Source organism: Zalophus californianus, chromosome 11 (assembly GCF_009762305.2).
Source record: "Zalophus californianus isolate mZalCal1 chromosome 11, mZalCal1.pri.v2, whole genome shotgun sequence".
Classification (NCBI taxonomy): Eukaryota; Metazoa; Chordata; class Mammalia; order Carnivora; family Otariidae; genus Zalophus; species Zalophus californianus.
The window spans coordinates 27,580,250-27,604,981 of NC_045605.1; the positions used below are offsets into that span (position 1 = coordinate 27,580,250).

At 43.6% G+C, this 24,732-nt stretch overlaps 1 protein-coding gene across 9 annotated transcripts in view; it reads left to right on the top strand.

Annotated features, from left to right (window-relative positions):
* NTM (neurotrimin) overlaps window positions 1-24,732 on the top strand; it is a 948,438-nt gene that overhangs the window by 766,003 nt on the left and 157,703 nt on the right. For all 9 annotated transcript variants that reach the window (XM_027580143.2, XM_027580137.2, XM_027580141.2 and 6 more), the window contains one exon: window positions 11,050-11,282. In XM_027580143.2, coding sequence (XP_027435944.1) covers window positions 11,050-11,282 — 233 coding nt within the window. The remainder of the gene's footprint in view (window positions 1-11,049; window positions 11,283-24,732) is intronic.

The window sequence follows — 24,732 nt, forward strand, 5'->3', positions numbered from 1 at the left end:
CTACCGACTCCCCGCCAACCAGGGCATTCTGAGGGAACAATTATGCTTGCTTTTACTTTTTTTTTTTTTAACCTGGGAGAATTGTCTCCTCTGCATTGTTGTGGAAACTCAATAAATGAGACATATAGTTGGGGACAGGAATGAGGAGGTGACAGTAGTTGGCTGCCAAGTTACCTTTGTGATCCATCTCTGCAGAAGCCGGCAGTAGTGCCGTGGAGGCTCAGCAAGACTGATATCCAGCAGTGACAGTTTGGACGTTTAAACATGACCTTCGATGTGCCCAAAACCACAGCTGAAGCTATGCCAGCTTCTCAGTGTAGTATATCACAGGGGCCGCATAACCGGGTTGGAAATTGTCTGCGTTCGCAGCGTTAGCGTATCTGCAAATGAACATCTTTGGCCCTGGAAGCACGGTACAGAGCAGTGAGACTACTTTGTGGCAGTCAGTTCCCAATAATTAGACACAGGAAGCCCAGGACAGTCCTCTCGGATTCATCAAGAGGCTGAGATGCCCCCACTGTGGGCATCAAAAACAATTATTCAAGCCTTGTAGAGGGTGTTGATCAGAACTTCCTGCACCACGGCTGGCCATTCACCTGGTGTCTGGTTCCTTTTTAGCTGCTGGGGGAGCACATAGCTGGGCCTCAGCTCTGGCTTCCCAGAACATACCATTTACAAGGAAGTTCTCTCCCGTAAAGTAATGGAAAACTATTTCAAACAAGGGTCATTTCCTAGTGCCCGCTCGCTCTGCAGTTCTCATTTCACCAGAAACCAGATGTCTAAATTAATGGATTTCAGGATGTGGTCTCCAGATCAGGGAGGGGCCAGCAATCCGTACTTTATCAGGGCTTCCAGATGATTCTGATGCACACTGAATTTAAATGTTGGAGGGTGTTGGGGAGGGCTTATAAGGACATTCAAAAACACTGAATTTGAAACAAAATAAAATAAAGCTGGGTCTGAATCCTGACTCTGCAACTTAATATCACAGTGATTCTAATCAATTTGGGTATTTTTTTCAATTTGGATATTTTTTAACTTGATTTAACTCCCATCTGTAAACTGGCATTAATAAGTGAACCCATCACATTTTTGAGATGGTAATGTAATCTATATAATAGGCTTGTGTAGCAGCAACCGTACAATAAAATGTGTTCAATAAACATTAGCCAGGAATATGAATTTCATAGTTTCTCTGCTGGGATCCAAGCAAAATTTATTTTTTAAGGATTTATTTATTTATTTATTTTAGAAAGAGAGAGAGAGCGAGTGGGGCAGAGTGGGGAGGGGCCAAGCAGAGGAAGGGAAAGAATCTTTTTTTATTGTTATGTTAATCACCATACATTACATCATTAGTTCTTGATGTAGTGTTCCATGATTCATTGTTTGTGCATAACACCCAGTGCTCCACGCAGAACGTGCCCTCTTTAATACCCATCACCAGGCTAACCCATCCCCCCACCCCTCTCCCCTCTAGAACCCTCAGTTTGTTTTTCAGAGTCCATCGTCTCTCATGGTTCGTCTCCCCCTCTGACTTACTCCCCTTCATTCTTCCCCTCCTGCTATCTTCTTCTTTTTCTTTTTTCTTAACATATGTTGCATTATTTGTTTCAGAAGTACAGACCTGTGATTCAACAGTCTTGCACAATTCACAGTGCTCACCATAGCACATACCCTCCCCAATGTCTATCACCCAGCCGCCCCATCCCTCCCACCCCCACCACTCCAGCAACACTCAGTTTGTTACCTGAGATTAAGAATTCCTCATATCAGTGAGGTCATATGATACATGTCTTTCTCTGATTGACTTATTTCACTCAGCATAACCCCCTCCAGTTCCAACCACATCATTGCAAATGGCAAGATCTCACTCCTTTTGATGGCTGCATAATATTCCATTGTGTATATATACCACCACTTCTTTATCCATTCATCTCTCGATGGACATCTTGGCTCTTTCCACAGTTTGGCTATGGTGGACATTGCTGCTATAAACATCGGGGTGCACGTACCCCTTCGGATCCCTACATTTGTATCTTTGTGATAAATACCCAGTAGTGCAATTGCTGGATCGTACGGTAGCTCTATTTTCAACTGTTTGAGGAACCTCCATACTGTTTTCCAGAGTGGCTGCACCAGCTTGCATTCCCACCAACAGTGTAGGAGGGTTCCCCTTTCTCCGCATCCCCGCCAACAACTGTCGTTTCCTGACTTGTTAATTTTAGCCATTCTGACGGGTGTGAGGTGGTATCTCATTGAGGTTTTGATTTGGATTTCCCTGATGCCGAGCGATGTTGAGCACATTTTCGTGTGTCTGTTGGCCATTTGGATGTCTTCTTTGGAAAAATGTCTGTTCATGTCTTCTGCCCATTTCTTGATTGGATTATTTGTTCTTTGGGTGTTGAGTTTGATAAGTTCTTTATAGATTTTAGATACTAGCCCTTTATCTGATAAGTCATTTGCAAATATTTTCTCCCATTCTGTCGGTTGTCTTTTGGTTTTGTGGACTGTTTCTTTTGCTGTGCAAAAGCTTTTTATCTTGATGAAATCCCAATAGTTCATTTTTGCCCTTGCTTCCCTTGCCTTTGGTGATGTTTCTAGGAAGAAGTTGCTGCGGCTGAGGTCGAATAGGTTGCTACCTGTGTTCTCCTTTAGGATTTGGATGGACTCCTGTCTCACGTTTAGGTCTTTCAACCATTTGGAGTCTATTTTTGTGTGTGGTGTAAGGAAATGGTCCAGTTTCATTCTTCTGCATGTGGCTGTCCAATTTTCCCAACACCATTTGTTGAAGAGACCGTCTTTTTTCCATTGGACATTCTTTCCTGCTTTGTCAAAGATGAGTTGACCATAGAGTTGAGGGTCCATTTCTGGGCTCTCGATTCTGTTCCATTGATCTATGTGTCTGTCTTTGTGCCAGTATCATACTGTCTTGATGATGACAGCTTTTAATACAGCTGGAAGTCCGGAATTGTGATGCCACCGGCTTTGCTTTTCTTTTTCAATATTCCTCTGGCTATTCGGGGTCTCTTCTCGTTCCATACAAATTTTAGGATTATTTGTTCCATTTCTTTGAAAAAAGTGGATGGTATTTTGATGGGGATTGCATTGAATGTGTAGATTGCTCTAGGTAGCATTGACATCTTCACAATGTTTTTTCTTCCAATCCATGAGCATGGAAAGTTTTTCCATTTCTTTGTGTCTTCTTCAATTTCTTTCATGAGTATTTTATAGTTTTCTGAGTACAGATCCTTTGCCTCTTTGGTTAGATTTATTCCTAGGTACCTTATGGTTTTGGGTGCAATTGTAAATGGGATCGACTCCTTGATTTGTCTCTCTTCTGTCTTGTTGGTGAATAGGAATGCCACTGATTTCTGTGCATTGATTTTATATCCTGCTACTTTACTGAATTCCTGTATGAGTTCTAGCAGTTTTGGGGTGGAATCTTTTGGGTTTTCCACATACAGTATCATATCATCTGCAAAGAGTGAGAGTTTGACTTCCTCCTTGCCGATTTGGATGCCTTTGATTGCTTTTTGTTGTCTGATTGCTGTGGCTAGGACTTCTAATACTGTGTTGAATAGCAGTGGTGATAGTGGACATCCCTGCCGTGTTCCTGACCTTAGGGGAAATGGGGGAGAATGATATTCGGTGTAGGTTTTTCATAGATGGCTTTTATGATATTGAGGTATGTATCCTCTATCCCTATACTCTGAAGAGTTTTGATCAAGAAAGGATGCTGTACTTTGTCAAATGCTTTTTCTGCATCTATTGAGAGGAGCATATGATTCTTGTTCTTTCTTTTGTTAATGTATCGTATCACGTTGATTGATTTGCGGATGTTGAACCAGCCTTGCAGCCCAGGGATAAATCCCACTTGGTCATGGTGAATAATCCTTTTAATGTACTGTTGGATCCTATTGGCTAGTATTTTGGTGAGAATTTTTGCATCCATATTCATCAAGGATATTGGTCTGTAATTCTCCTTTTTGATGGGGTCCTTGTCTGGTTTTGGGATCAAGGTAATGGTGGCCTCATAAAATGAGTTTGGAAATTTTCCTTCTATTTCTATTTTTTGGAACAGTTTCAGGAGAATAGGTATTAATTCTTCTTTAAACGTCTGAAAGAATTCCCCTGGGAAGCGCTCTGGCCCTGGGCTTTTGTTTGTTGGGAGATTTTTGATGACTGCTTCAATTTCCTTAGTGGTTATAGGTCTGTTCAGGTTTTCTATTTCTTCCTGGTTCAATTTTGGTACTTGATACATCTCTAGGAATGCACCCATTTCTTCCAGGTTATCTAATTTGCTGGCATAGTGTTGCTTATAATATGTTCTTATAATTGTTTGTATTTCTCTGGTGTTGGTTGTGATCTCTCCTCTTTCATTCATGATTTTCTTGATTTGGGTCATTTCTCTTTTCTTTTGGATAAGTCTGGCCAGGGGTTTTCAATCTTGTTAATTCTTTCAAAGAACCAGCTCCTAGTTTCGTTGAGCTGTTCTACTGTTCTTTTGGTTTCTATTTCATTGATTTCTGCTCTGATCTTTATTATTTCTCTTCTCCTGCTGGGTTTAGGCTTTATTTGCTGTTCTCTCTCCAGCTCCTTTAGGTGTAGGGTTAGGTTGTGTATTTGAGACCTTTCTTGTTTCTTGAGAAAGGCTTGTATTGCTATATACTTTCCTCTCAGGACTGCCTTTGCTGTATCCCAAAGATTTTGAACAGTTGTGTTTTCATTTTCATTGGTTTCCATGAATTTTTTTTAATTCTTCTTTAATTTCCTGGTTGACCCATTCATACTTTAGTAGGATGCTCTTTAGCCTCCATGTCTTTGAGTTCTTTCCGACTTTCCTCTTGTGATTGAGTTCTAGTTTCAAAGCATTGTGGTCTGAAAATATGCAGGGAATATTCCCAATCTTTTGGTAGCAGTTGAGACCTGATTTGTGACCTAGGATGTGATCAATTCTGGAGAATGTTCCATGGGCACTAGAGAAGAATGTGTCTTCCGTTGCTTTGGGATGAAATGTTCTGAAGTCTGTGAAGTCCATTTGGTCCAGTGTGTCATTTAAAGTCTTTATTTCCTTGTTAATCTTTTGCTTAGATGACCTGTCCATTTCAGTCGGGGGGAGGGTGTTAAAGTCCTCCACTATTATTGTATTGTTGTCAATGTGTTTCTTCACTTTTGTTATTAATTGCCTTATATAATTGGCTGCTCCCATATTAGGGGCATAGATATTTACAATTGTTAGATCTTCTTGTTGGATAGACCCTTTAAGTAGGATATAGTGTCCTTCCTCATCTCTTATTACAGTCTTTGTTTTAAAATCTAATTTGTCTGATATAAGGATTGCCACCCCAGCTTTCTTTTGATGTCCATTAGTGTGGCAAATGGTTTTCCACCCCCTCACTTTCAATCTGGGGGTGTCTTTGGGTCTAAAATGAGTCTCTTGCAGACAGCATATTGATGGGTCTTGTTTTTTAATCCAATCTGATAGCCTGTGTCTTTTGATTGGGGCATTGAGCCCATTTACATTCAGGGTAACTATTGAAAGATATGAATTTAGTGCCATTGTATTGCCTGTAAGGTGACTGTGACTGTATATTGTCTCTGTTCCTTTCTGATCTGTGCTGCTTTTAGGCTCTCTCTTTGCTTAGAGGACCCCTTTCATATTGCTTGGAGGGCTGGTTTCGTGTTTGCAAATTCCTTTAGTTTTTGTTTGTCCTGGAAGCTTTTAATCTCTCCTTCAATTTTCAATGAGAGCCTAGCTGGATATAATATTCTTGGCTGCATATTTTTCTCATTTAGTGCTTTGAAGATATCATGCAATCCTTTCTGGCCTGCCAGGTCTCTGTGGATAGGTCTGTTGCCAATGTAGGTTATATATCTCTTCTCCCGAGCTGCTTTCAGGATTTTCTCTTTGTCTCTGAGACTCGTAAGTTTTACTATTAGATGTCGGGGTGCTGACCTATTTTTATTGATTTCGAGAGGGGTTCTCTGTGCCTCCTGGATTTTGATGCCTGTTTCCTTCCTCACATTAGGGAAGTTCTCTGCTGTTATTTGCTCCAGTATACCTTCTACCCCTCTCTCTCTTTCTTCTTCTTCTGGGATCCCAATTATTCTAATGTTGTTTCATCTTATCGTATCGCTTATCTCTCGAATTCTGCCCTCGTGATCCTGTAGTTGTTTCTCTCTCTTTTTCTCAACCTCTTTATTTTCCATCATTTGGTCTTCTATATCCCTGATTCTCTCTTCTGCCTCATTTATCCTAGCAGTTAGCGCCCCCATTTTTGATTGCACCTCATTAATAGCCTTTTTGATTTAGACATGGTTAGATTTTAGTTCTTTTATTTCTCCAGAAAGGGTTTCTCTAATAACTTCCACACTTTTTTCAACCCCAGCTAGTATCTTTAAAGTCATGATTCGGAACTCTAGGTCTGACATCGTACTAATGTCCGTATTGAGTACATCCCTGGCTGACGGTACTATCTCTTGTTCTTTTTGCTGAGGTGATTTTTTTCGTCTTGTCATTTTGTCCAGAGGAGAATAGATGAATGAGAGAACAAAATGCTAACAGGTTAACAACGTCCCCAGCAAATATACTCTACACAAATCAGAAAAGACCTGAAACCAGGGGAAAAGAAAAGGAAAGAAAGAAAAAAGAAAGAGAAAAGAAAGAAAGAAAGAAAAAAAAGAAAAAGGAAAAAACAAAACAGAACAATACAAAAAAACCCGAATATGATCAAATATGATCAGGCTATTGCATAGATCAGTGCCACACACTAGATTTTGGGCGTATTTTGGTCTGTTAGAAAAAAGTGCCTACCAAAATTTTAAAGGAAGAAAGACTTATATATGTACAAAATAAGGGTTGATACAATGAAGGGATGGAAGATGACTATAAAGATGAAAATTATAAAAGATTGTATAAAAGGAATTGATACAATAAGAAGTTGTTTGAAAAAAGAAAGAAGAAAATTAAAAAAAAAAAAGGGAGAGAATGTGATCAGGCAGGAGACTAGAACAAAGCCATACACCAGTGATTTAGGGTATATTTCGATCTGTTAGAAGAAGCTGTATCTCAAAATTTTAAAGAGAGAACAACTTATATGCCAAAAATAAGGGTAACTACTATGAAGGAATAAAATATGACTCTAAAAATGAAAAATAAAAAATGTTTTTTTAAAAAAAGGGATTGATAAGATGTTGGTTGAAAAAGGGAAAAAGAAAAAGTTAAAAAAAAACAGTTAAAAAAATTAACTTTGAAAAACTAATGAATCATGGTAAAAAAAAGCCATGAATTCTATGTGCAGTATTCCCCTAGCGCTGGAGTTCTCCCGTTCTTCTTGATCGGTATACTTGGTCTTGGCTTGCTGGCTGTTCGTGCTGATCTTCTGGGGGAGGGGCCTGTTGCCATGGTTCCCAAAAGTCTTTGCCGGAGGTGGAATTGCCCCACCCTTGTCGGTCAGGGCTAAGCAAGCTGCTCGGGTTTGCTCTCAGGAGCTTTTGTTCCCTGCAAGCGCTCGGTACAGCTTTGGAGGACCAGGGTGAAAATGGTGGCCTCCCGATCTCCACCCAGAGGAGCTGAGAACTCGGGGCCCCACTCCTCAGTGTGTCCCCAGAGAAAAGCAGTCACTCCTGTGTCCCCGGTCTCCGGCCGCACTCCATGCTCACCCGGCCTGTGACCGAGTGTTTCTATGTCTGGCACCCGACCCCGTGTGGAGTCTCCAAACCCAGCAGATCCCTGCGGTGCGTTCCCGCGCTGCTCCTCCCGGGGGAGGAAGGGGAGTCTCCCGGGCTCTGCTGCTGTTGGGTCCCTGCTGGAGGAGCAGTGGCCCGACTGGGCCGCGGATCACAGTTTATGGCAACTCCGAGCTGAGAGCCCGCGCCTCAGCTCCATCTCTGCAGCCGGCTTCCCCGCTCCGATACCTGGGAGCTCTGCCGCACTCAAACACCCCCGGTCTTTCTGTGACCCCGAGGGTCCTGAGACCACATTGTCCCACGAGTGTGCCCCCCCCCCCCCGCTTAGCCACTGGAGTGATGTCCCTTAGCGGAGCCGGCTTCTAAAAGTTCCGATTTTGTGCTCTGTGGCTCTATCACTTGCCAGAAGCGGCCGACGGAGGCCCCCTCCCCCGCTGTCTATCCTACCGAATATCGCCTCGGATTCACTTCTCCGCACGTCCTACCTTCCAGTAAGTGGTCGCTTCTCTGTTCAGAGAGTTGTTGCTACTCTCTTCTTCGATCTCCTGTTGAGTTCGTAGGTGTTCAGAATGGTTTGATTCCTATTGGGCTGAATTCCTGAGACCAGACAAAATCCAGGTCTCCTACTCCTCTGCCATCTTGCTCCGCCGACCCAGAAGAGAAAGAATCTTAAACAGGCTCCGCGCTCAGTGCAGAGCCCGAAGTGGGGCTCAATCTCACGACCCTGAGATCATGACCTGAGCCGAAATCAAGAGTCGGATGCTCAACTGACTGAGCCACCCAGGCATTCCCCCAAGCACAATTTAGAGCAGGGACTACCATTAAGGTAATTAAGACAAATGACATTTACCAGTGGGTTACTAGTAATGTATGCTCTGGAGTGTGTTGTTCTTCAGGGATTTCAAACCACTGTGGTTCCGAGTCCACATTCCAGGTGAGGCAGCCTGAGAGGAGGAACATTAGGGAAGTCTGTGAGGAACCTAAGGGAAGGGATGGCATCAGGTGCTTCCTCTGTTGGCTGTACTTCTCTCCTCTCATTCACTCTCAGAGTATTCTGGGTATTGTCATCAAAGCCAGAGGCAGTCGTGAAGTACATTCTAGACCAGCCCAAACTTTGCGTGTACTCTAGTTACCTAGAGATACTATTAAAATGCACATCCTAATTCATTGCATCTGGGATGGGGCCAGAATTTCTTCATTTCTACCAGGCTACCATAGGATGGTGATCTGCTGGTTTTCTGACCACACTTCCACGTAGTGAGGTGCTAGCTCAGTGCTTCCCCACCCTCAAGGTTCATATGTTTCACCTCTAGATTTATGTTACTTAAGGAATGGTCTAGAGTCAGCAACATTGGCGTCACTTGAGAGCTTACTACAAGTGCAGACTCTCAGGACCCACCCCAGACCTACCAAATCAGTGCATGCATCTTAATAAGATTCCCAAGAAGCGTTAAGCACAATAAAGTCCAAGATCCACTCAGAGTATGTATTTTTTCACACAGAGCCCTGCACTCAGAAGGATCCTGCACATGGTTAAATGCTCTCCTTTCAATATCTTGAAATTCTTAACAATTCTTGAACAATGAGCTCTGCCTTTTCATTTTATACTGAGCCCCCCAAATTATGTAGCTGATCCCAGACACACGGCTCTGCACAAGTGTTTTTCAAACTTTGGTAGGTCTATGACCCAACTGGGCTATTGTTAGAAGTTCTTATTTCTGGATACCCAAAGACTGAATCAGTAGGATAGGAGGTGAGACTAAACACCTATGACAAACCCCTCATGCGATTCTGATGCAAGTGGCCCATTCCCTTGATCTTTCCCTAGTAAAGTCATTTCCGTCCTGCATTGTCCGGGAAACACAATGAACAGCACAGAACTTGCTGGACACCAGAGCAAAGATGTTTCTGGTGGAGCAGCTTTCCCTACAGGCATTCTCAGCAAGGCTCCCCACCTGTGCCTGAGTGGCCCTGCAGTGATCCTGTGACATTTACACAAGTACAAGCGGAAAGAAGGCACGATACAGGATATCTCATCTCGAGAAGGACCGCCCGGGGAAGCTGGTGTGCTCAGCGGCAGTTCTTATGTTTTTTATGGTCACAGACCATTTTGAGAACTCAGCAGGGTCAGTCATCCCTCCCACTGAAAAATCCCCCTTTGCACATTCTGAGGAGCGCACGGGACCAGGAATTAGACAGATGTCCTGGCTGAGATATCTGTCACTTCCCAGTCACCAGACCATTCCAAATACTGGAGTCCTGATCTTTAAAATAGAGAATGGTTAATTTCATCTACTTCACAGATTTGCTGCAAGAATCAAAAGAGACAGTGTGGATGTAAAAGCATTTTGTACACTGCAAAAGAATGTATAAATTTGAGGCATCATTATATGTACTGAGCTACATTGCTATTTCCAGCATTATAGTTAGGATCAGGACACTGTGTTTGTGAATTTCGCCTAAGGCCATAGAACATACTTGGTGTATTGAGAGAGGGAAATGAATACAGACAGAGAGATGTGATTAGGGCTTGGCGAGAGAAGCTGGGAGATGTGAAAGTGTAAGGAAAGAGAAGGAAGCTTCCACAATTTGGGGACTCCAGATGCAAAAATAAAAAAGACAAAATCTATTTTTACATGTGCAAACAGTTTTGAGATTTTGGAAAATGCCTTTAGTCTCTCAGTAATTGAACATTTCTGCCCCCGGCTATAATGAAGACAAATAGCAATGGTGGTGGTCCATATTTAGTTTTGACTTCAGAAGCCTTCTGTTAGAATTCGCTATTCTGAGATAATGTTTAGTAGTTAAAATCTGGATCTCTCTGATCTAGCACATATTATCTGTGTGGCTTGGGAGAAATATTTAGTTTCTTTGTTCTTCTGTTCCTTTAACCGACAGAACCTTGCTCATAGGGCTGTTGTAAGTACTGGATGACTTAGTACTCCCCAAATACCTACAGCATGGGAATTCTCATGCAAAGGGAGAGCTGATGGTGCTCTGAGGGTCTAGCCATTCTGGGTCTGAAAGATGCCTCCTGTTATAACTATTGAATGGTTATGACGATGGGAGTAGTCCTTCGCTCAGGTGGTTTCAGAGGCACTGAACTGCTCAGGACGCAGAAGTCTCAGATAGCCAATGCTCTGCGGCTCTAATCCCACAAGATTTCTGCTGCCCAGTTCCAGAAAGTGCCACACATGACAATCAAAGAGGAAATGTATGTGTGTATATTGGGGCTGGTGGAGGAAGTGTGAAGGCAGGGCATGGTGACAAGTCATCCTAATTCATTGCAAGAAGACCTGATTCTGATGGTCCCCACTTCCTCTCTGCTTCCTGGACTTACTCGTCTTGTTTTCCCTCCAGGTGCACAATTGACAACCGGGTCACCCGGGTGGCCTGGCTAAACCGCAGCACCATCCTCTACGCTGGGAATGACAAGTGGTGCTTGGACCCACGCGTGGTCCTCCTGAGCAACACCCAAACCCAGTACAGCATCGAGATCCAGAACGTGGATGTGTATGACGAGGGCCCGTATACCTGCTCTGTGCAGACGGACAACCACCCAAAGACCTCGAGGGTCCACCTCATTGTGCAAGGTAGGTGGGGCTTGGCTGGATGGTCTGGGCAGGTGGCTGGGAGAGCCCATGTCGAACACTCTTCCTGTGATCCTCAGCAGAGATGAGTTCTGTTTGTTCTATCCGGCCAGGACAAGACAACTAATTGTCATTTTGCTGTTAGAAGCTGAATTTTTGAAATAAGTTTTCCTGTTGAATAGGACTAGGATTTTGTTTTGTTTTGTTTTTGTTCCAATAATATATTTTCTCAGAAAATTATCTTCTAATTATTGCTTTCCTTGGCTTTTTTCTCTTCTTAAGATTTTTTTTTAGGTTCCATCCAGTTCTAAGCTTGCTTTATTTTAAGACCCGTGTTTTAGCTCTTCTAGCACTACACACACGCCATACCCTCCCACAGCCTTCAAAGAAAGCAGAGCCCGTCACAGATGCTCTAAACGCCCACCTGGGACACGCCCTTCACAGCCGCCCGCACTGTCTCCAGCTTGCTCGCGTCTCTCATCTCCCAGCCCTGGGTTTCGGATGCCACTTCTCCCTTTTAATAACCTGTGTCTGATTCTCCATGTTTGGTGGCACCCCAAGTTCCTGCCCGCTCTTTCTGCATCCCCCACCCCCAGCTTTTGAGGCCTGTGTATTGGTTTTGGTTTTGCATTTCCCTTGGTTCTGCCCTGTCCATGTTTCACAGGCCCTGAGGATGGTGCTTGCCTGTTCCCGGTGAAGCAGAACTGGCCCCAGGACATTCAGACAACACTTTACCATGGTGGACAGTTCCTAATTAGGGAGGAAGAGCCCAGAACCAGACTTGGCCGCATTTGGGCTGTGAGACCTGGATCAAGTTACTGACTGGGCTTCGGGGTTTCCTTCTATAAAACGGAGTCACTGATGTGATGAGCTTGCTAAATTTTACATGACACTTAGAAGCCGGCCTGGCACCTACAGAGCTGTCTAAGTGTCAGCCATCAATATTTTTTTAATACTGATACTACTTTTTAGCTTTTTTTTTTTTAGCAGCATTTATTTTTTATTTTTTTTGTATCAGAAGTTAATTTCAAGGGAATAGAACAACCTAGGGCAAGTAAGACTCACATTTGTAATTACATATTATCTCATGTTTCTCCTCGTGATTCCTTCATGTCTTGGCCCCTTTTATTTTTTTCATACACCAGGTTGAACTTTTGTTTTGAAATATTAATTGTGGTGGAAAAAACAAAAAGAAGAAGTCAAAGAGACTAAGTAACTTGTCCAAAGTCACACAGCTAGCAAATGTTAAAGTCAGGACTTAAACTCATAGGCAAAAGCTTCTAACCATTATTCTCCATCCTATGTATTTTTTTTTCACTTTGTTTTCATGAAGGTTCCAACATATAATCAGCAGATGCCTAATTTGATGCCCACTTGGTCTCTGTGTGGTGGATATCTCCTATATTTATGAAGAGTTAAAATTATACAATTAATATTTCAATACTTTTTAGCTTTTTAAAATTCTTTTACAGTGAACCAAATACCTCATTTTATTATCTCAGAAGCTGAAGCCCGGGGTAGCGAGTGGAGCCTGGCTCCTCTCCTGGGGTCTCTTTCCCAGCCTGATTCCCAGTTCCCTTCATCCAGCTGAATGGTATCTAGGGCAGGAAGCTCCTCCTCCTTCGGCCGGCCCTCCTTGTCAGGGCATCCAAGGAAAAGTGCTGGGGTTGTCAGATGCTTGGCTAGAGAAACAAGGGCAGGAAAGTGGCTGGAGAAGGAAGGCTGGGGAAGGGTGAGACAAGGTGAGCGGGGATGAGACACACCACAGCGAGGGAACTGTGGCCCTCGCTCTGAGCAAGGACCACAGGGACATGGGAGCCCCTCAGTGCTGGGCCAGAGCTTGGCCACACCGCGTGGCTCTTATTTCTTTTTCTCACTCCTCTGAAATTATGATGGCTTTTTCTATTAATTGGTTCTATAAATGAATATTTTTCAAACTGCTGGATACAAATAACATTTTTTAAAGGAGATGGAATTGCATAGAAGGTATCACCATATTACAAACAGCAGAATAAGTATCATTCCATAGGACTTTTGTTTCAGGGTGTGTAAGTTTTTGATGTAAAATACATTTTTGAGGGGACCTGGTGGGTCGGTCAGTTAAGCGTCCGACTCTCAATCTCAGCTCAGGTCTTGATCTCAACGTTGTGACTTCAAGCCCCACACTGGGCTCCATGCCAGGCATGGGGCCTACTTAAAAAAATAAAAATATCAATCAATCCATCATCAATCAATCAATCAAAATACATTTTTTATGGTGGATAGTTGACCGAAAAATAGTTTGAGGACTGCTCCAGTGGTACCATCTGTAATCTCTACCAGGGGGTGCTTCTGAAGCCATCCCCATTGCTCCTTTCATGCCCCGACCTGCACACACTTATTGTCGAGAGCAGGATACCCTGCACTGACAAAGAAAAGTTAGCAAATGCTCACTAGTACAGATACTCACTTTAGGAAGCAGGACCTTTCTGGAACTGGAATATGGAAGGTATAGTGGAAAATGCTGAAACCTCCCTGAAAATAAAGACCATGCTTTTGTCATTTTTTTTTTTCTTAAGCTCTCCCCTCCCAAAACACACACCTGCACACCCACACATTCCTGCCCTAAGTACCTGGGAGAGTGCCTGATCCAAAGTGCACATTTAATAAATGCTTATTGAAGCAAATGGCTGGAATTATAGTCCAGAGGTCTTACACAGGCTCCAAGAGGGGAAGTGGAGCACATGTTGGGGTAGAGACGTGGGAGGGGCGAAGCAAGGGGGTCTACATCGATCTTTGCTCATGTCCAAGCTAATGGAAAATGTCTAATCCCCAGCTAGGTGTTTACATCTGTGACTTGGCTAGGTGGCCTCTTAGCATGACACACCACCTCAAGTATTGGAATCTCATCTTGGGCTAATTTTCGAATGCTGATGGGTGTATTGATCTGGAAACAAGCTAGGCTAAAAAAGGCGCTGGTCTTGTACACAGACTCAGTCCAAGCTAATCCGCTGTCGATATGCCTGGGCCAAGCATTATTGACACTTTAATGAATAGTGACCGTAGTTTTTCAGAGCCAACCTGTCCCCCCTCTTAAAAGCAATCAGACAAACTAAATAGAGCCAGACTCCCCCATTTCTGTATTGGAAAGATGATACATCACCATCCAGCATTTAAAAAAAAAAGAAATATATTTATCTTGGGATCATTTATTGTACTGAACATAAACCCTAATTCCCCTAGCAGGAGCTGACTGTTTGGATTTTGTTGAAGTTGCTATTCAACCCTGAACACAACGCTGCTGGAATGAAAGTCAGACATATTAAGTTTTCAAAATGGTATTACAATCATTAAACACTCACAGACATATACTTGCGTGCACACACACACGCACGCACACACAATAACAGAAAGAATGGAACCGATAGTCTGCCCCTGAGTATGTGTATTTATACATATGTAGTCAGCTTTACATACAAATAAACCCATGCAGAAGGAAGGTAATCACACTTTCATAGTATCATGTGAGCTGCTTAAGGGAGAGATTATGTCTTTCCTCTTGTTATCAAAATACCCTTTGTACCCCACTAGTTCTTTGTTCTGGATCTTCTCCATGGTTGTGATGGAGTATCTTTAGTTCTCACTGGCAGCTGGGATGCCACCTTTGCATCTGCCCGAGAATCAGACCTTCGGCCCTTTGTGCATGCACTTTTCGGGGCTTCATTCCTTCATAGGAGGAATAATCACTGACAAACAACTCTGGCTACTAGCACTTTGACCAACTGCTTAGCAAACGGAGATGAATAAAAAGCTGCCTTCGAAAAGTTAGTTCCCATTCGTGTGTAGACGGACGTCTTTAATGTTAGTCCAAGTCATGCCCAAGAATTCATTTCTGGAAGTATAACTACTGTTCGCTGAATCCGTCTAGGGCTGCCCCCGCCAGACACTCCTGGAAAAACCTGCGATGTGGGGCCCCTTACCTGCATGTTCTCTGATTATACATTTTAATAGAATTCAGAAATGACTTGAACAGAAATCAGACTGGTCTTTTTATGTGGCAGTGGTGCTGAGCACAGGGCTGTCCCTGAGCTCAAGCACAGAGGTGAAGGGCTAGGGGCCTTTCCTTGGTTCATGCTTTCCAGAGCTTCAGCTGTACACATCATCTCCGGTCCCTCCAGTCCTCAAGACAGCCTTTCACTGGTGGCAAGTTCTAGATGTGTTTTTTCTTTAAAAGATAGCTCTGGGGCTACCTACATTCTCCTAAATCTTCCCCAGGCTGATGGGGGTGGGGGTGGTTTCCAAAGGTCCTGGTAGGGCTGGTCAAGTGGCTGGAACGTGGAAACGTGGACTCGGTTAGTCTGGCCTGGGCTGCAGAGGAGGACCCCTGCAGTGGGCAGAATAGGGGTGGAGGAGCAGTAGTAAGTGGAGCCATGGGGAGCACCAGGCAGAGTAAGGGTGAGTGTCAAACCACAGAGATCTCAGTCTCCATGGCCCAGAATGTTAGACCAGCCTGCCAGGAGAAGGTGACAGTTCTCCTGATTTGTATTGTCCAGGGTCAACATGGAGGGACGTGCAGGCTTGTGGCTGCAGGCACTGAGCCCAGGTGACCACATGGAGCAAGTCTTCTTAGACAAGCCAGGGGTAAGGGACAGCTTTGATGAAGAGAGTGGCTCTAGAGGCAGTGTGGGAGGAGGAAGAGGGAAAAGACAGCTGGGGCTAGTGGTGGGAAGGGGGAGAGGACGGGAGAACTGAGTGAGGTCACTACTCACCACAATGGCTATTGAGAATTAAATGAGCTAAAACCAAATAAAATTTAAAATTTACTTCTTCAGTCACACTAGCTACATTTCAGGTGCTTCTGTAGCCACATATGACCAGTGGCTGCTTTATTAGCCAGGAGAGAAATGAAATATTCTCTTGTCTTAGAAAGTTCCTTTGGGCATTGCTGTATGTGAGTACCATTATGGGCCAATATGCGTAAAAGCAAGAGTGGGTTTCATTAACGTAAGGGGTCAGGTGTGGTATGGAAAAGGGAATGGAATTTTGGAGACAAGGAGGAAATAAGAAAAGACAGAAGTCTTTTAAAAACAAGAGGATTACTACAAAGAGGACTGGAGTTCTTCTGTTAGCTAATAAGGCAGAGAAGAAAGGCCAGAGACTGAAGATGTATGCAAAGGAAAATAGAACTTGGAGGTTGGTTACATGTGGATGTGGAGGGGGTAGGGAGCGCACCAGGACATTGGGATTTTACCTGAGCGTTCTGGAACAAGTTGGCACTAACTCGTCTAAAACCTCATGCACTAAAGCGTCGTGTGGCAGCGTCATGAAGCACCTCAGATCCTTGGACTTCTTAATTTTTGGATGCCTTGAATACTCCACTCAAAAGGAGTTTGTGAAAAGTAGGAAATACCACCCATGTATTTTCACACTCACTTAGGCAGCCAGAACACAATCTTTTAGGCCAGTGTGAGAGAGATCCATTTTAGACTTATTGAAATATGGGTCTAATGATTTATATCCCTTTGACCTTAGGGTGTTCTGCTTTGTGAGTGTACTTAATAAGTGGCTGCTTCTGGAGTCCAGCTGCATATTTTAACTCTATTCCTCTTTTTTTTTTTTAAGATTTTATTTATTTATTCATGAGAGAGAGAGGCAGAGGCAGAGGGAGAAGCAGGCTCCCCGCTGAGCAGGGAGCCCGATGCGGGACTCGATCCCAGGACCCTGGGATCATGACCTGAGCCGAAGGCAGACGCTTAACCATCTGAGCCACCCAGGCGCCCAACTCTATTCCTCTTGATCCTGCTGCTTCTCAGGCTATCTAAAATGGCTATACCTCTGTCTCCATGGCTCTTTGGAAGTGAATGTCTTGTGGAGAGCTCAGAGTGAATAAAACACCTCATGGGACTGATTAGTTTGCTAAATTAAGGGCAACGTGGAAACCCTCTCAAAGCCCTCATGGTCTCGCAAGCGCCCTTGTGTGATGGTAGAGCATAGCTTCCTGGTGGTCCGCAGAACATAAGGGAAGGTCCCTCTCATCCAGGCACAGAGTCCTGGGTGTTATACCTGAGGGGCTTTAATCTCACTCAGAGACACATTTGCATGATAGCGAATATACAGTGCTCTTAAGACAGGGATATTAGTGTAATAGCAATAATAATAAAAATAATAATAATTGGCAGAGCTTTTGGTTTTTCCAGGCTCTATCCAAGTCTCTCTTTTGTCATTGGAGTATCTAATCACCCCCTCCCTTTTGTTTGGTGTAAATGAGTTTTCCAGTTTCTTCCTAAGCAGAATTAATCTGAAAATCCCTGCTATTGTTTGATAGTTAATTACCTGTCTTTTGGAGTCAAACAGCTCCAAAGCTCATGGAAGGGAAGAGATGCTAATGCCTCTGGAATGGGGCAGGAATGAGAGAAAGAAGTCAGGATGTCGCTGTCATTCCCTGTGTTAGAGGAATTCCAGAGAGAAAGGGCCTAGGCCAGGGAGATAGCGCGGGCTGGTGACTTGCAAACAATGGAGATTTGGCGGTACCAGCCCTTCATTTACTTTTTATTGTCTTTGTGTTCTGAGCCCTCTCTTCTTAGCCCCCTGATCTGTATAATCGTGTTGCTTTCCAATCCTGAATAATTAATTGACCCTGTCAAACTAAACTCATTATTATGATTAAGGGAACAGGAACAATAACTTTTAATTTCTGGACACCAACACCCCATAGACACCCCCTTCCACTCAGCCTGTACAAGAGAAAATTTGAAACACAAGATATCAAAGGGAATAATGTGCTCTAATCCTTACATTGAGAGCAAAGATTTCTGTCTCTGCAGCCACATCACCTAGAAAGCACCGTGCCCTCCTAGCGCTGCAAGGCTCCCGTAGCGTTGAGAAGACCTTTGTACCAACTAATTTCCATTCAAGCTACAGCTTGCTGAGCCTGTTCTAGAGGGAAACGTCACCATCCGTTTTTAAATCAACAGAAGTCACCTTCTGAGTACATCTGTGCTCTTCGGGTTTCCATAGCCTATGTGACAGTAGGTCAAATTTGCCACCCCAAACTGCTTTCCCAAATTATCTTTCCTCTCCCTGCTCCGCTCAAGAAATAGATGAACGTGCACATTTAGTCTGATCATAAGACAGTGCATCTGAATTTGACAGAACTTTCAAAAAGTCAAGAAATTAAATCCCATTACAGAATTAGAGTGATCCTCAAAGCACCCTGGAGAATGACAAGGAAGTAGGGTATTTTACCTGAAATTGATTTATAGAATTTAGACAGCATGCAAATGAAGAATTTCAGTTCTAACTGGTGAGTTTTAAATTTCTCTGTGCAGTTCCTGACAATGGAGGGACTGAAGAGTCTCTTAGACTAAAGGAATCTGAGAAAATTGCTGTAATGAAAGTCATAGTGGTTTAATAATGGTATTTTCTCTGCCTTCTGGGGTGTCTGGGAGGATCCCTCATGTTTTATAAGCAGTTTGGAAGACTTGACCTCTGCTTTCCATGCTTCCTGATCACAACAGTAAGTAACAACAGGGTGGCCCTGGCCAACCCCCTCCTACCACTTAAGGCTCTAAAGAAGCAGAAAGTTCAGGTGACCCAACCCTATTGCTTCACCGAAAACACTTACAGGAGTCAGGCAACATCCCTCCAGGTTAGCAGTTAGGGCTCCCAAAGGAGGGTCTTTAAGCGACCACAGAATTCTTATCCCTGAGGTGGTTTTCCCTGGGGAGTCTGAGTCGCCTCCAATTGGAAGAGCATAGTGACTCTGATTCCTCCCAGGTCTTGCATACCCCCACAGCCTCCAAATAAGACCTGTTTTCCTTTTGTCTGGGGGAGAAGGGCAAACATCAGATCCTGAATAAGTTGTCCTTCCAAGATGCATTCCTCTAGATTCTATTCCCATATCAGAAACTCCCTGTAGATTATCCAGGCAGAACTTGAAACAGATAGTCTTAATTAAGGATGGCGCAATGTCTCTTTATGGCCTCGCAACCCACTGGTATGGATCTGACTAATCCCAGAATATGTTTACAAAAGCCCTCTTACTACATCCCTAGAGGTTTCAGTAGGCCTCCCCTGTAGGTGGTGTATAAAGTGTTAGCAAGGCCAGCACTATGGATCTGAATACCATGATTTTGCTAGAGGACCCTTAGGTACTCAAAAGACTTAAAAGCCCCTGATAATTCTTCTGTTTTTTGTTTGTTTGTTTTGTTTGGTTCTTTTTTTGGAGGGGGGTTCGCTAAAATTGAAATACCTAGCTTTTTTAGGGCATGGGGAGAAATGGGTGACTGTATCTCTCAGTCTATCTGTTGTCGGATTGAGAAATCTCAACTGAAACCTTTCAATTCCATCGAACAATATTTTGAAGTCAGGCACTAGGGACACAAAGATTCAGATGGAGTTCCTACCCCATCTAGCAGAACGCATTCATATACTTACAAATAGCTCTCTAATAGGGTAACAGGGGTTGAGAGGCTCCTATATATAAATGCCATTAATACACTGAAAGGAAGCAATTGAATTTATCTGTAAGACTAGGCAAAACTGCATGGTTACATTTCACCAACCCCCTCAACAGTGAAGAGGAATTTTTAGGTCTGGAGAGGAGGCGTCCTGGCAGCAGTGACAGGTACAAAGGTTGGCATTCTGAGGATGCATGATACGTTGGAGGAAGAGTGACAGCACTAAGGTGGTCACAGGACCGGGTTCCTCTGGTGAAGTTACCGAGTGTATGACCAGAAAGCTAGTTTGCACATAGGTAGTAGATGGCCTGTGTGCCTTGGAAAGGAGCACAATGAGAAGTGGCAGGCCTTGGAGTCCTGCAGGTTTTCAAAATGGGCTAAGTTTTCCTTGAGGTTTATAAGAACATCACTTCTCTTCCTCAAGGAAAGTTTCATTAGGTTGTTCTGGCAAAGGACAAATATATAGAAGTCTGTCGGTAGAATAGAAAATGAAAACCTTGGTAGGAAGGGAGAAGTATTGGAAGGAAAGAATATATCCAAACCCAACTGGTTCCATGTCCCTTGTATGGTAAAGATGCAAAGGGGGAAGATTGCTAAAGACTCTTCTTCCACCACGTCAGTTTTTAAAACCCTAAAATATGTGTTTTATAACCCTTGAAGTCACACTAATGATTCTTTTTCCATAGTAAAGGTTAAGCTACATTTCCCTGTACATCAGCAAATAGAGTACACGACCCTGGGACTCATTGTTCTGCCATTGTGGTGATTGTACCAGAGAGAGCAAGGATGCTGGGAAAGATCACGGTGAGCAGGAAACGGCTCACACCCTTAGGAACTGGGAGACTGACCCGTGCCAGCAGCCCCTTCTCACTGGTACCCGATAGCCCACCACATGCTGATGAAGGAGTCTGAGATTTTCAGATGTCTCCAGGCTAATTTAGGCTCTGAGGTGTCAGCATTTGGCATATATCATAAGACTTCTATTCCTGCTGAACATCATCTATTGTAAATTAGTGTCTAATGTTGGTAAAAATCTAATTGGCTTCTGCTGGAGGTAGGCTCAGTGGTGAAATGCTCCCGGAGTTGCCAGAGCACAATGTTTTTCTTTTGAGAGATCTTCATTTCACATTTGAGAAAGAATTTATTGATTTAAAATTAGGACAGTTTAATTTGGTGGCATGTTTTCTTTATGTCTCAATTATATATTCATGTCTTTGTGGTAAACTCAGCTGGTGGGGGATTAAGAATTCAAAATAGAGGATTTTCGCGTGGCAAATAGTGCTTTCTACTGTGATTAATTGGGAGTCTGCACAATGAACCCGGTGTTGGCTCCATTGGGGATTGAATAGCTTAGTAGGAAGAAGGAAATTTCGGGATTTAGGAGTCCTGGATTCCAGTCCGAATGTTGACAATAAGTATCTGGAAGAATGACCTACTTCTTTAATCTATTTCAGATTTGATGGACTTTATAGGAATGTTTCAATACATCACATAATCCAGTTTGGAGAAAGATACCAAATAAAAGGATGCTTAACACCATTACTAATTAAAAATCCTTCGTTTTTGTAACTATTTATAAATAGTAAATGCTGCCAGGCTCTCCTGTCCATCTGTCTTGTTTTGACTCCTTTAAATAGACCCACTCCTCTGTCCAAGCGATGTACCCATGTTCTGTTGCTGCTGTAGGTCCTCATTCCCAAGAACCTGTCTGGATTATATACCCTTTCCCCTCCTGGTTCCTTCCTTTGAGCTCTAGTTTTCCTAGTTTTCTGACCTTTCTGGCCTGGTGATGTTCCTCCGCTCTCTAGCCATCATCCTCTTTGCTCTCATAATTCCAATTGGACTTGTTTTACGGTGGTCTCATAGTGCTCTGAAACTGGACTTAAGAGAGGGGCTGTCATGCTAATGCTGCCCCACACTTAAGGATCCAAGCTGGTCAAGTCCTTTCTTCCTCCCCTGAGAAAGGCAGATCAGACATTTTGGTTTTCTTTTTTTCCCTTTCACACACGTGTAGACCACCATGTGTAAAGTACTGAAATACAGGTTTGGATAGATACAAAGATGAAGGAGACCAGTCTCTCCCATCAGGATAATCAGGATATATATGGGGTTGGGGGCAGCAATTCAAGTTTGAAAGGAGGGCCATTGGGAGAGAGCCATTCACTGGAATGCAACGACTGAGACCCAGGTGCTTCCCCAGGCTTGAGAGATGGTATGAGTATGGGAAGGCCACCCAAAGAGAAGACTTTGGAAATGGATGGTCTAGCATTTCAGATCCTGGCTATTAAAATGAAAATAAAATAGCTAGTCTGCACACACCCACTCTCTTCACCCACGCTTTCTCCATTCACAGCCAGAGTGATCTTTTCAGACTTGAATCTGATGGGACCTCAAGGACTTCACCTAAGAGAGCCAGTTGTTTTTTTTTAATTTTATGATGTTATGTTAGTCACCACACATTACATCATTAGTTTTTGATATGGTGATCCACGATCCATTGTTTTCATATAACACCCAGTGCTCCATGCAGTACGTGCCCTCCTTAGTACCCATCACCGAGCTAACCCCTCCCTCCGCCCCCTTCCCCTCTAAAACCCTGTTTGTTTCTCAGAGTCCGTAGTCTCTCATGGTTCATCTCTCCCTCCGATTCCCGCCCCCCCCCCCGCCTTCATTTTTCCCTTCCTTTTCCTAATGTCCTCCATGCTAGTTCTTTATCAAGGCCTGCAGGGCCCTGGGATGAGCATCCTCTCTACTCCTGGTTTGCACCGTGCTCCTGCCTCCCCACGCTCATTTGATTTTATTTCACTCGTCTTGTTCTTTCTGGTCATGGGCCCTTTCTACATTCCCTCCTTTCTGCCTTGCATTATCTCCCTCTTTTCACTCCGTGAATCCTCTTTATCCTTCAAGCATGAACTTGAATGTCACTTCCTTAGGAATGCTTTCTCAGACCTGCCTGTCTTGCATTAGTTCCTCCCCTCCCCCAGGATTCAGAGCTGTGCTATTCTTTGTGTTTCTTGGCACAGTTAAAATTTGACATTTGTTTGTGTGATCACTTGGTTATGTCTGTTTTGCCAGTAGACTGTGAGCCTCCTGAGGGCAAGAGGCCCATCTGTTTTTGCACTCTGTCCCCAATGTCTGGAACTTAGTAGGGGCTCATGGGCTACTGGTTGGATAATGAGTCGATGTGTAAAACTTCTTTTTAAAAAAATCATTAAGCAAAATGATTCATTGTGTGTTGGGACTGGCTATGGTAGGCTGAATAACAACCACTCAAATACATCAGATTCTAATCCTTGGAATTGTAAATGTCACCTTATAGGATGAAATCTTTGCAGATTTGAGGCAGTTAAGTGTTTGAGATGGGGAGATTATCCTGGATTAGTGAGGTAGGTCCTAAATATAGCCACATATATACTCATAAGAGGGGAGTAAAGGGATATTTGATATACACACAGACGAGAAAGCAATGTGAAGATGGACAGAGGGAGTCAGAGTCACTGGTCTTGAAAACTAGAGAGATGTGGCTATGAGCCAAGGAATGTCAGCAGCCATCAGAAGCTTGAAGAGGTGAAGAACAGGTTCTCCTCTAAAGCAACCAGAGGAAGCATGGCCCTGCTGGCATCTTTACAGATTCTGTCATTCCTTTGATCTGCCCCCCCCCCACCCGAATTGCTTGCAACTCATGGTAGAATCCACAGTCCTATTGCGGCCTAAAATGTCCTACAGTGTGTGGCCCGTGGTGTCTCTCTGCCCCCCCCAAAACTCTCTCTTTGTTAACCTGTTTCCTTGATGTTCTTAGAATCCCCAAGAGGGCAACCATCTCTGGGCCTTATAGCTCCCTATGTTGGCACCCCATGCCAGGTGTCCCTTGGTGCTCTCCTCCCAAAGGTCACCGTACAGGAGAGGCCTCTCTGACCACCTATATGACTTAGAGCTCCCTACCTCCCCCAGTTACTAGCTAGGACCTTTCTGGTGTGGTTTCCTTCAGGACATAGATCATCTATTGCATTGCATATATTTACACGTTTAAGAGTTGTGCTCTGTTTCACCCCAAGAGAGCACAAGCTCCGTGAGGATCAGGACTTGGCATGCCTTGTTCATTGTTGTATCCAAGTGCCTAGAACAGGGTTTGGCACATAGTGGGCACTCAATGAGTATCTGTAGAATACGTATATGATTGAAAAGTTGAAAACCAGGGTTTTCCATTAAGTGAACTTGATCTACTATTATTATTCTTCCCCAACATTTATTGTGTTTCTTTGTTTGAGTGTGAAAGTGTGAACTTTTCTGTTACTTCTATCCAAATGATTCTCAGACCAGGAGCTATTAAGCTAAGTTTAATAGGGTGGCTTTTCTTAGCAAGGTAAAGAGGAGCCTCATGCTCCAGATGGAAGGAATAACACACACAGGTAAGGAATCGAGAGACCTGAGTGTGGGTTGTAATATATAGCAGGCTGCAGAGAAAGCATGAGTTGTAGCCCCAAATGTCCCTGTGGGGAGAGGACGAACTCTCTGCCAACCCAAGAAGTTCAGATTTCACTATGGAGGGGATGGAGAATCACAGGAAATTTTGAAGTACATGAGTTCTATTTTAGAAAGACTTTTGGCATCAGAATGAGGAATGGATCAGAGGGGGCGTTTTGAGTCAGGGGCACTGGTAGAAATGAGAACACGGTTTATACCATATTATCCTGTGTCCCTGACCTGGAGAGAGTCCCTCTCTCCTTGAGCAGCTAGACAAGCAGCACTTTAGAGCAGCTGGTAGAAGCTGGATGGGTGTGTATGCACAGTGAGAGTGTGCTGGGCTCAGTTTTCTGAATGGTCCTGTTTCAGAGATGTGTATTCTTCTCAGTGTATGGTTTGTTAAGGTTGAAAGTAAAAGGAACTTAACATTTTCATCTTTGTTAAAGCTTTGGGTTTCTGTATTTACAAATAAGGAAAAAAAAAAGATTGCGCCATGTTTTGTTTCAGTTTGGAATTCTGAGAATATGGCTTTCGGCTCACTGAAATGAAAC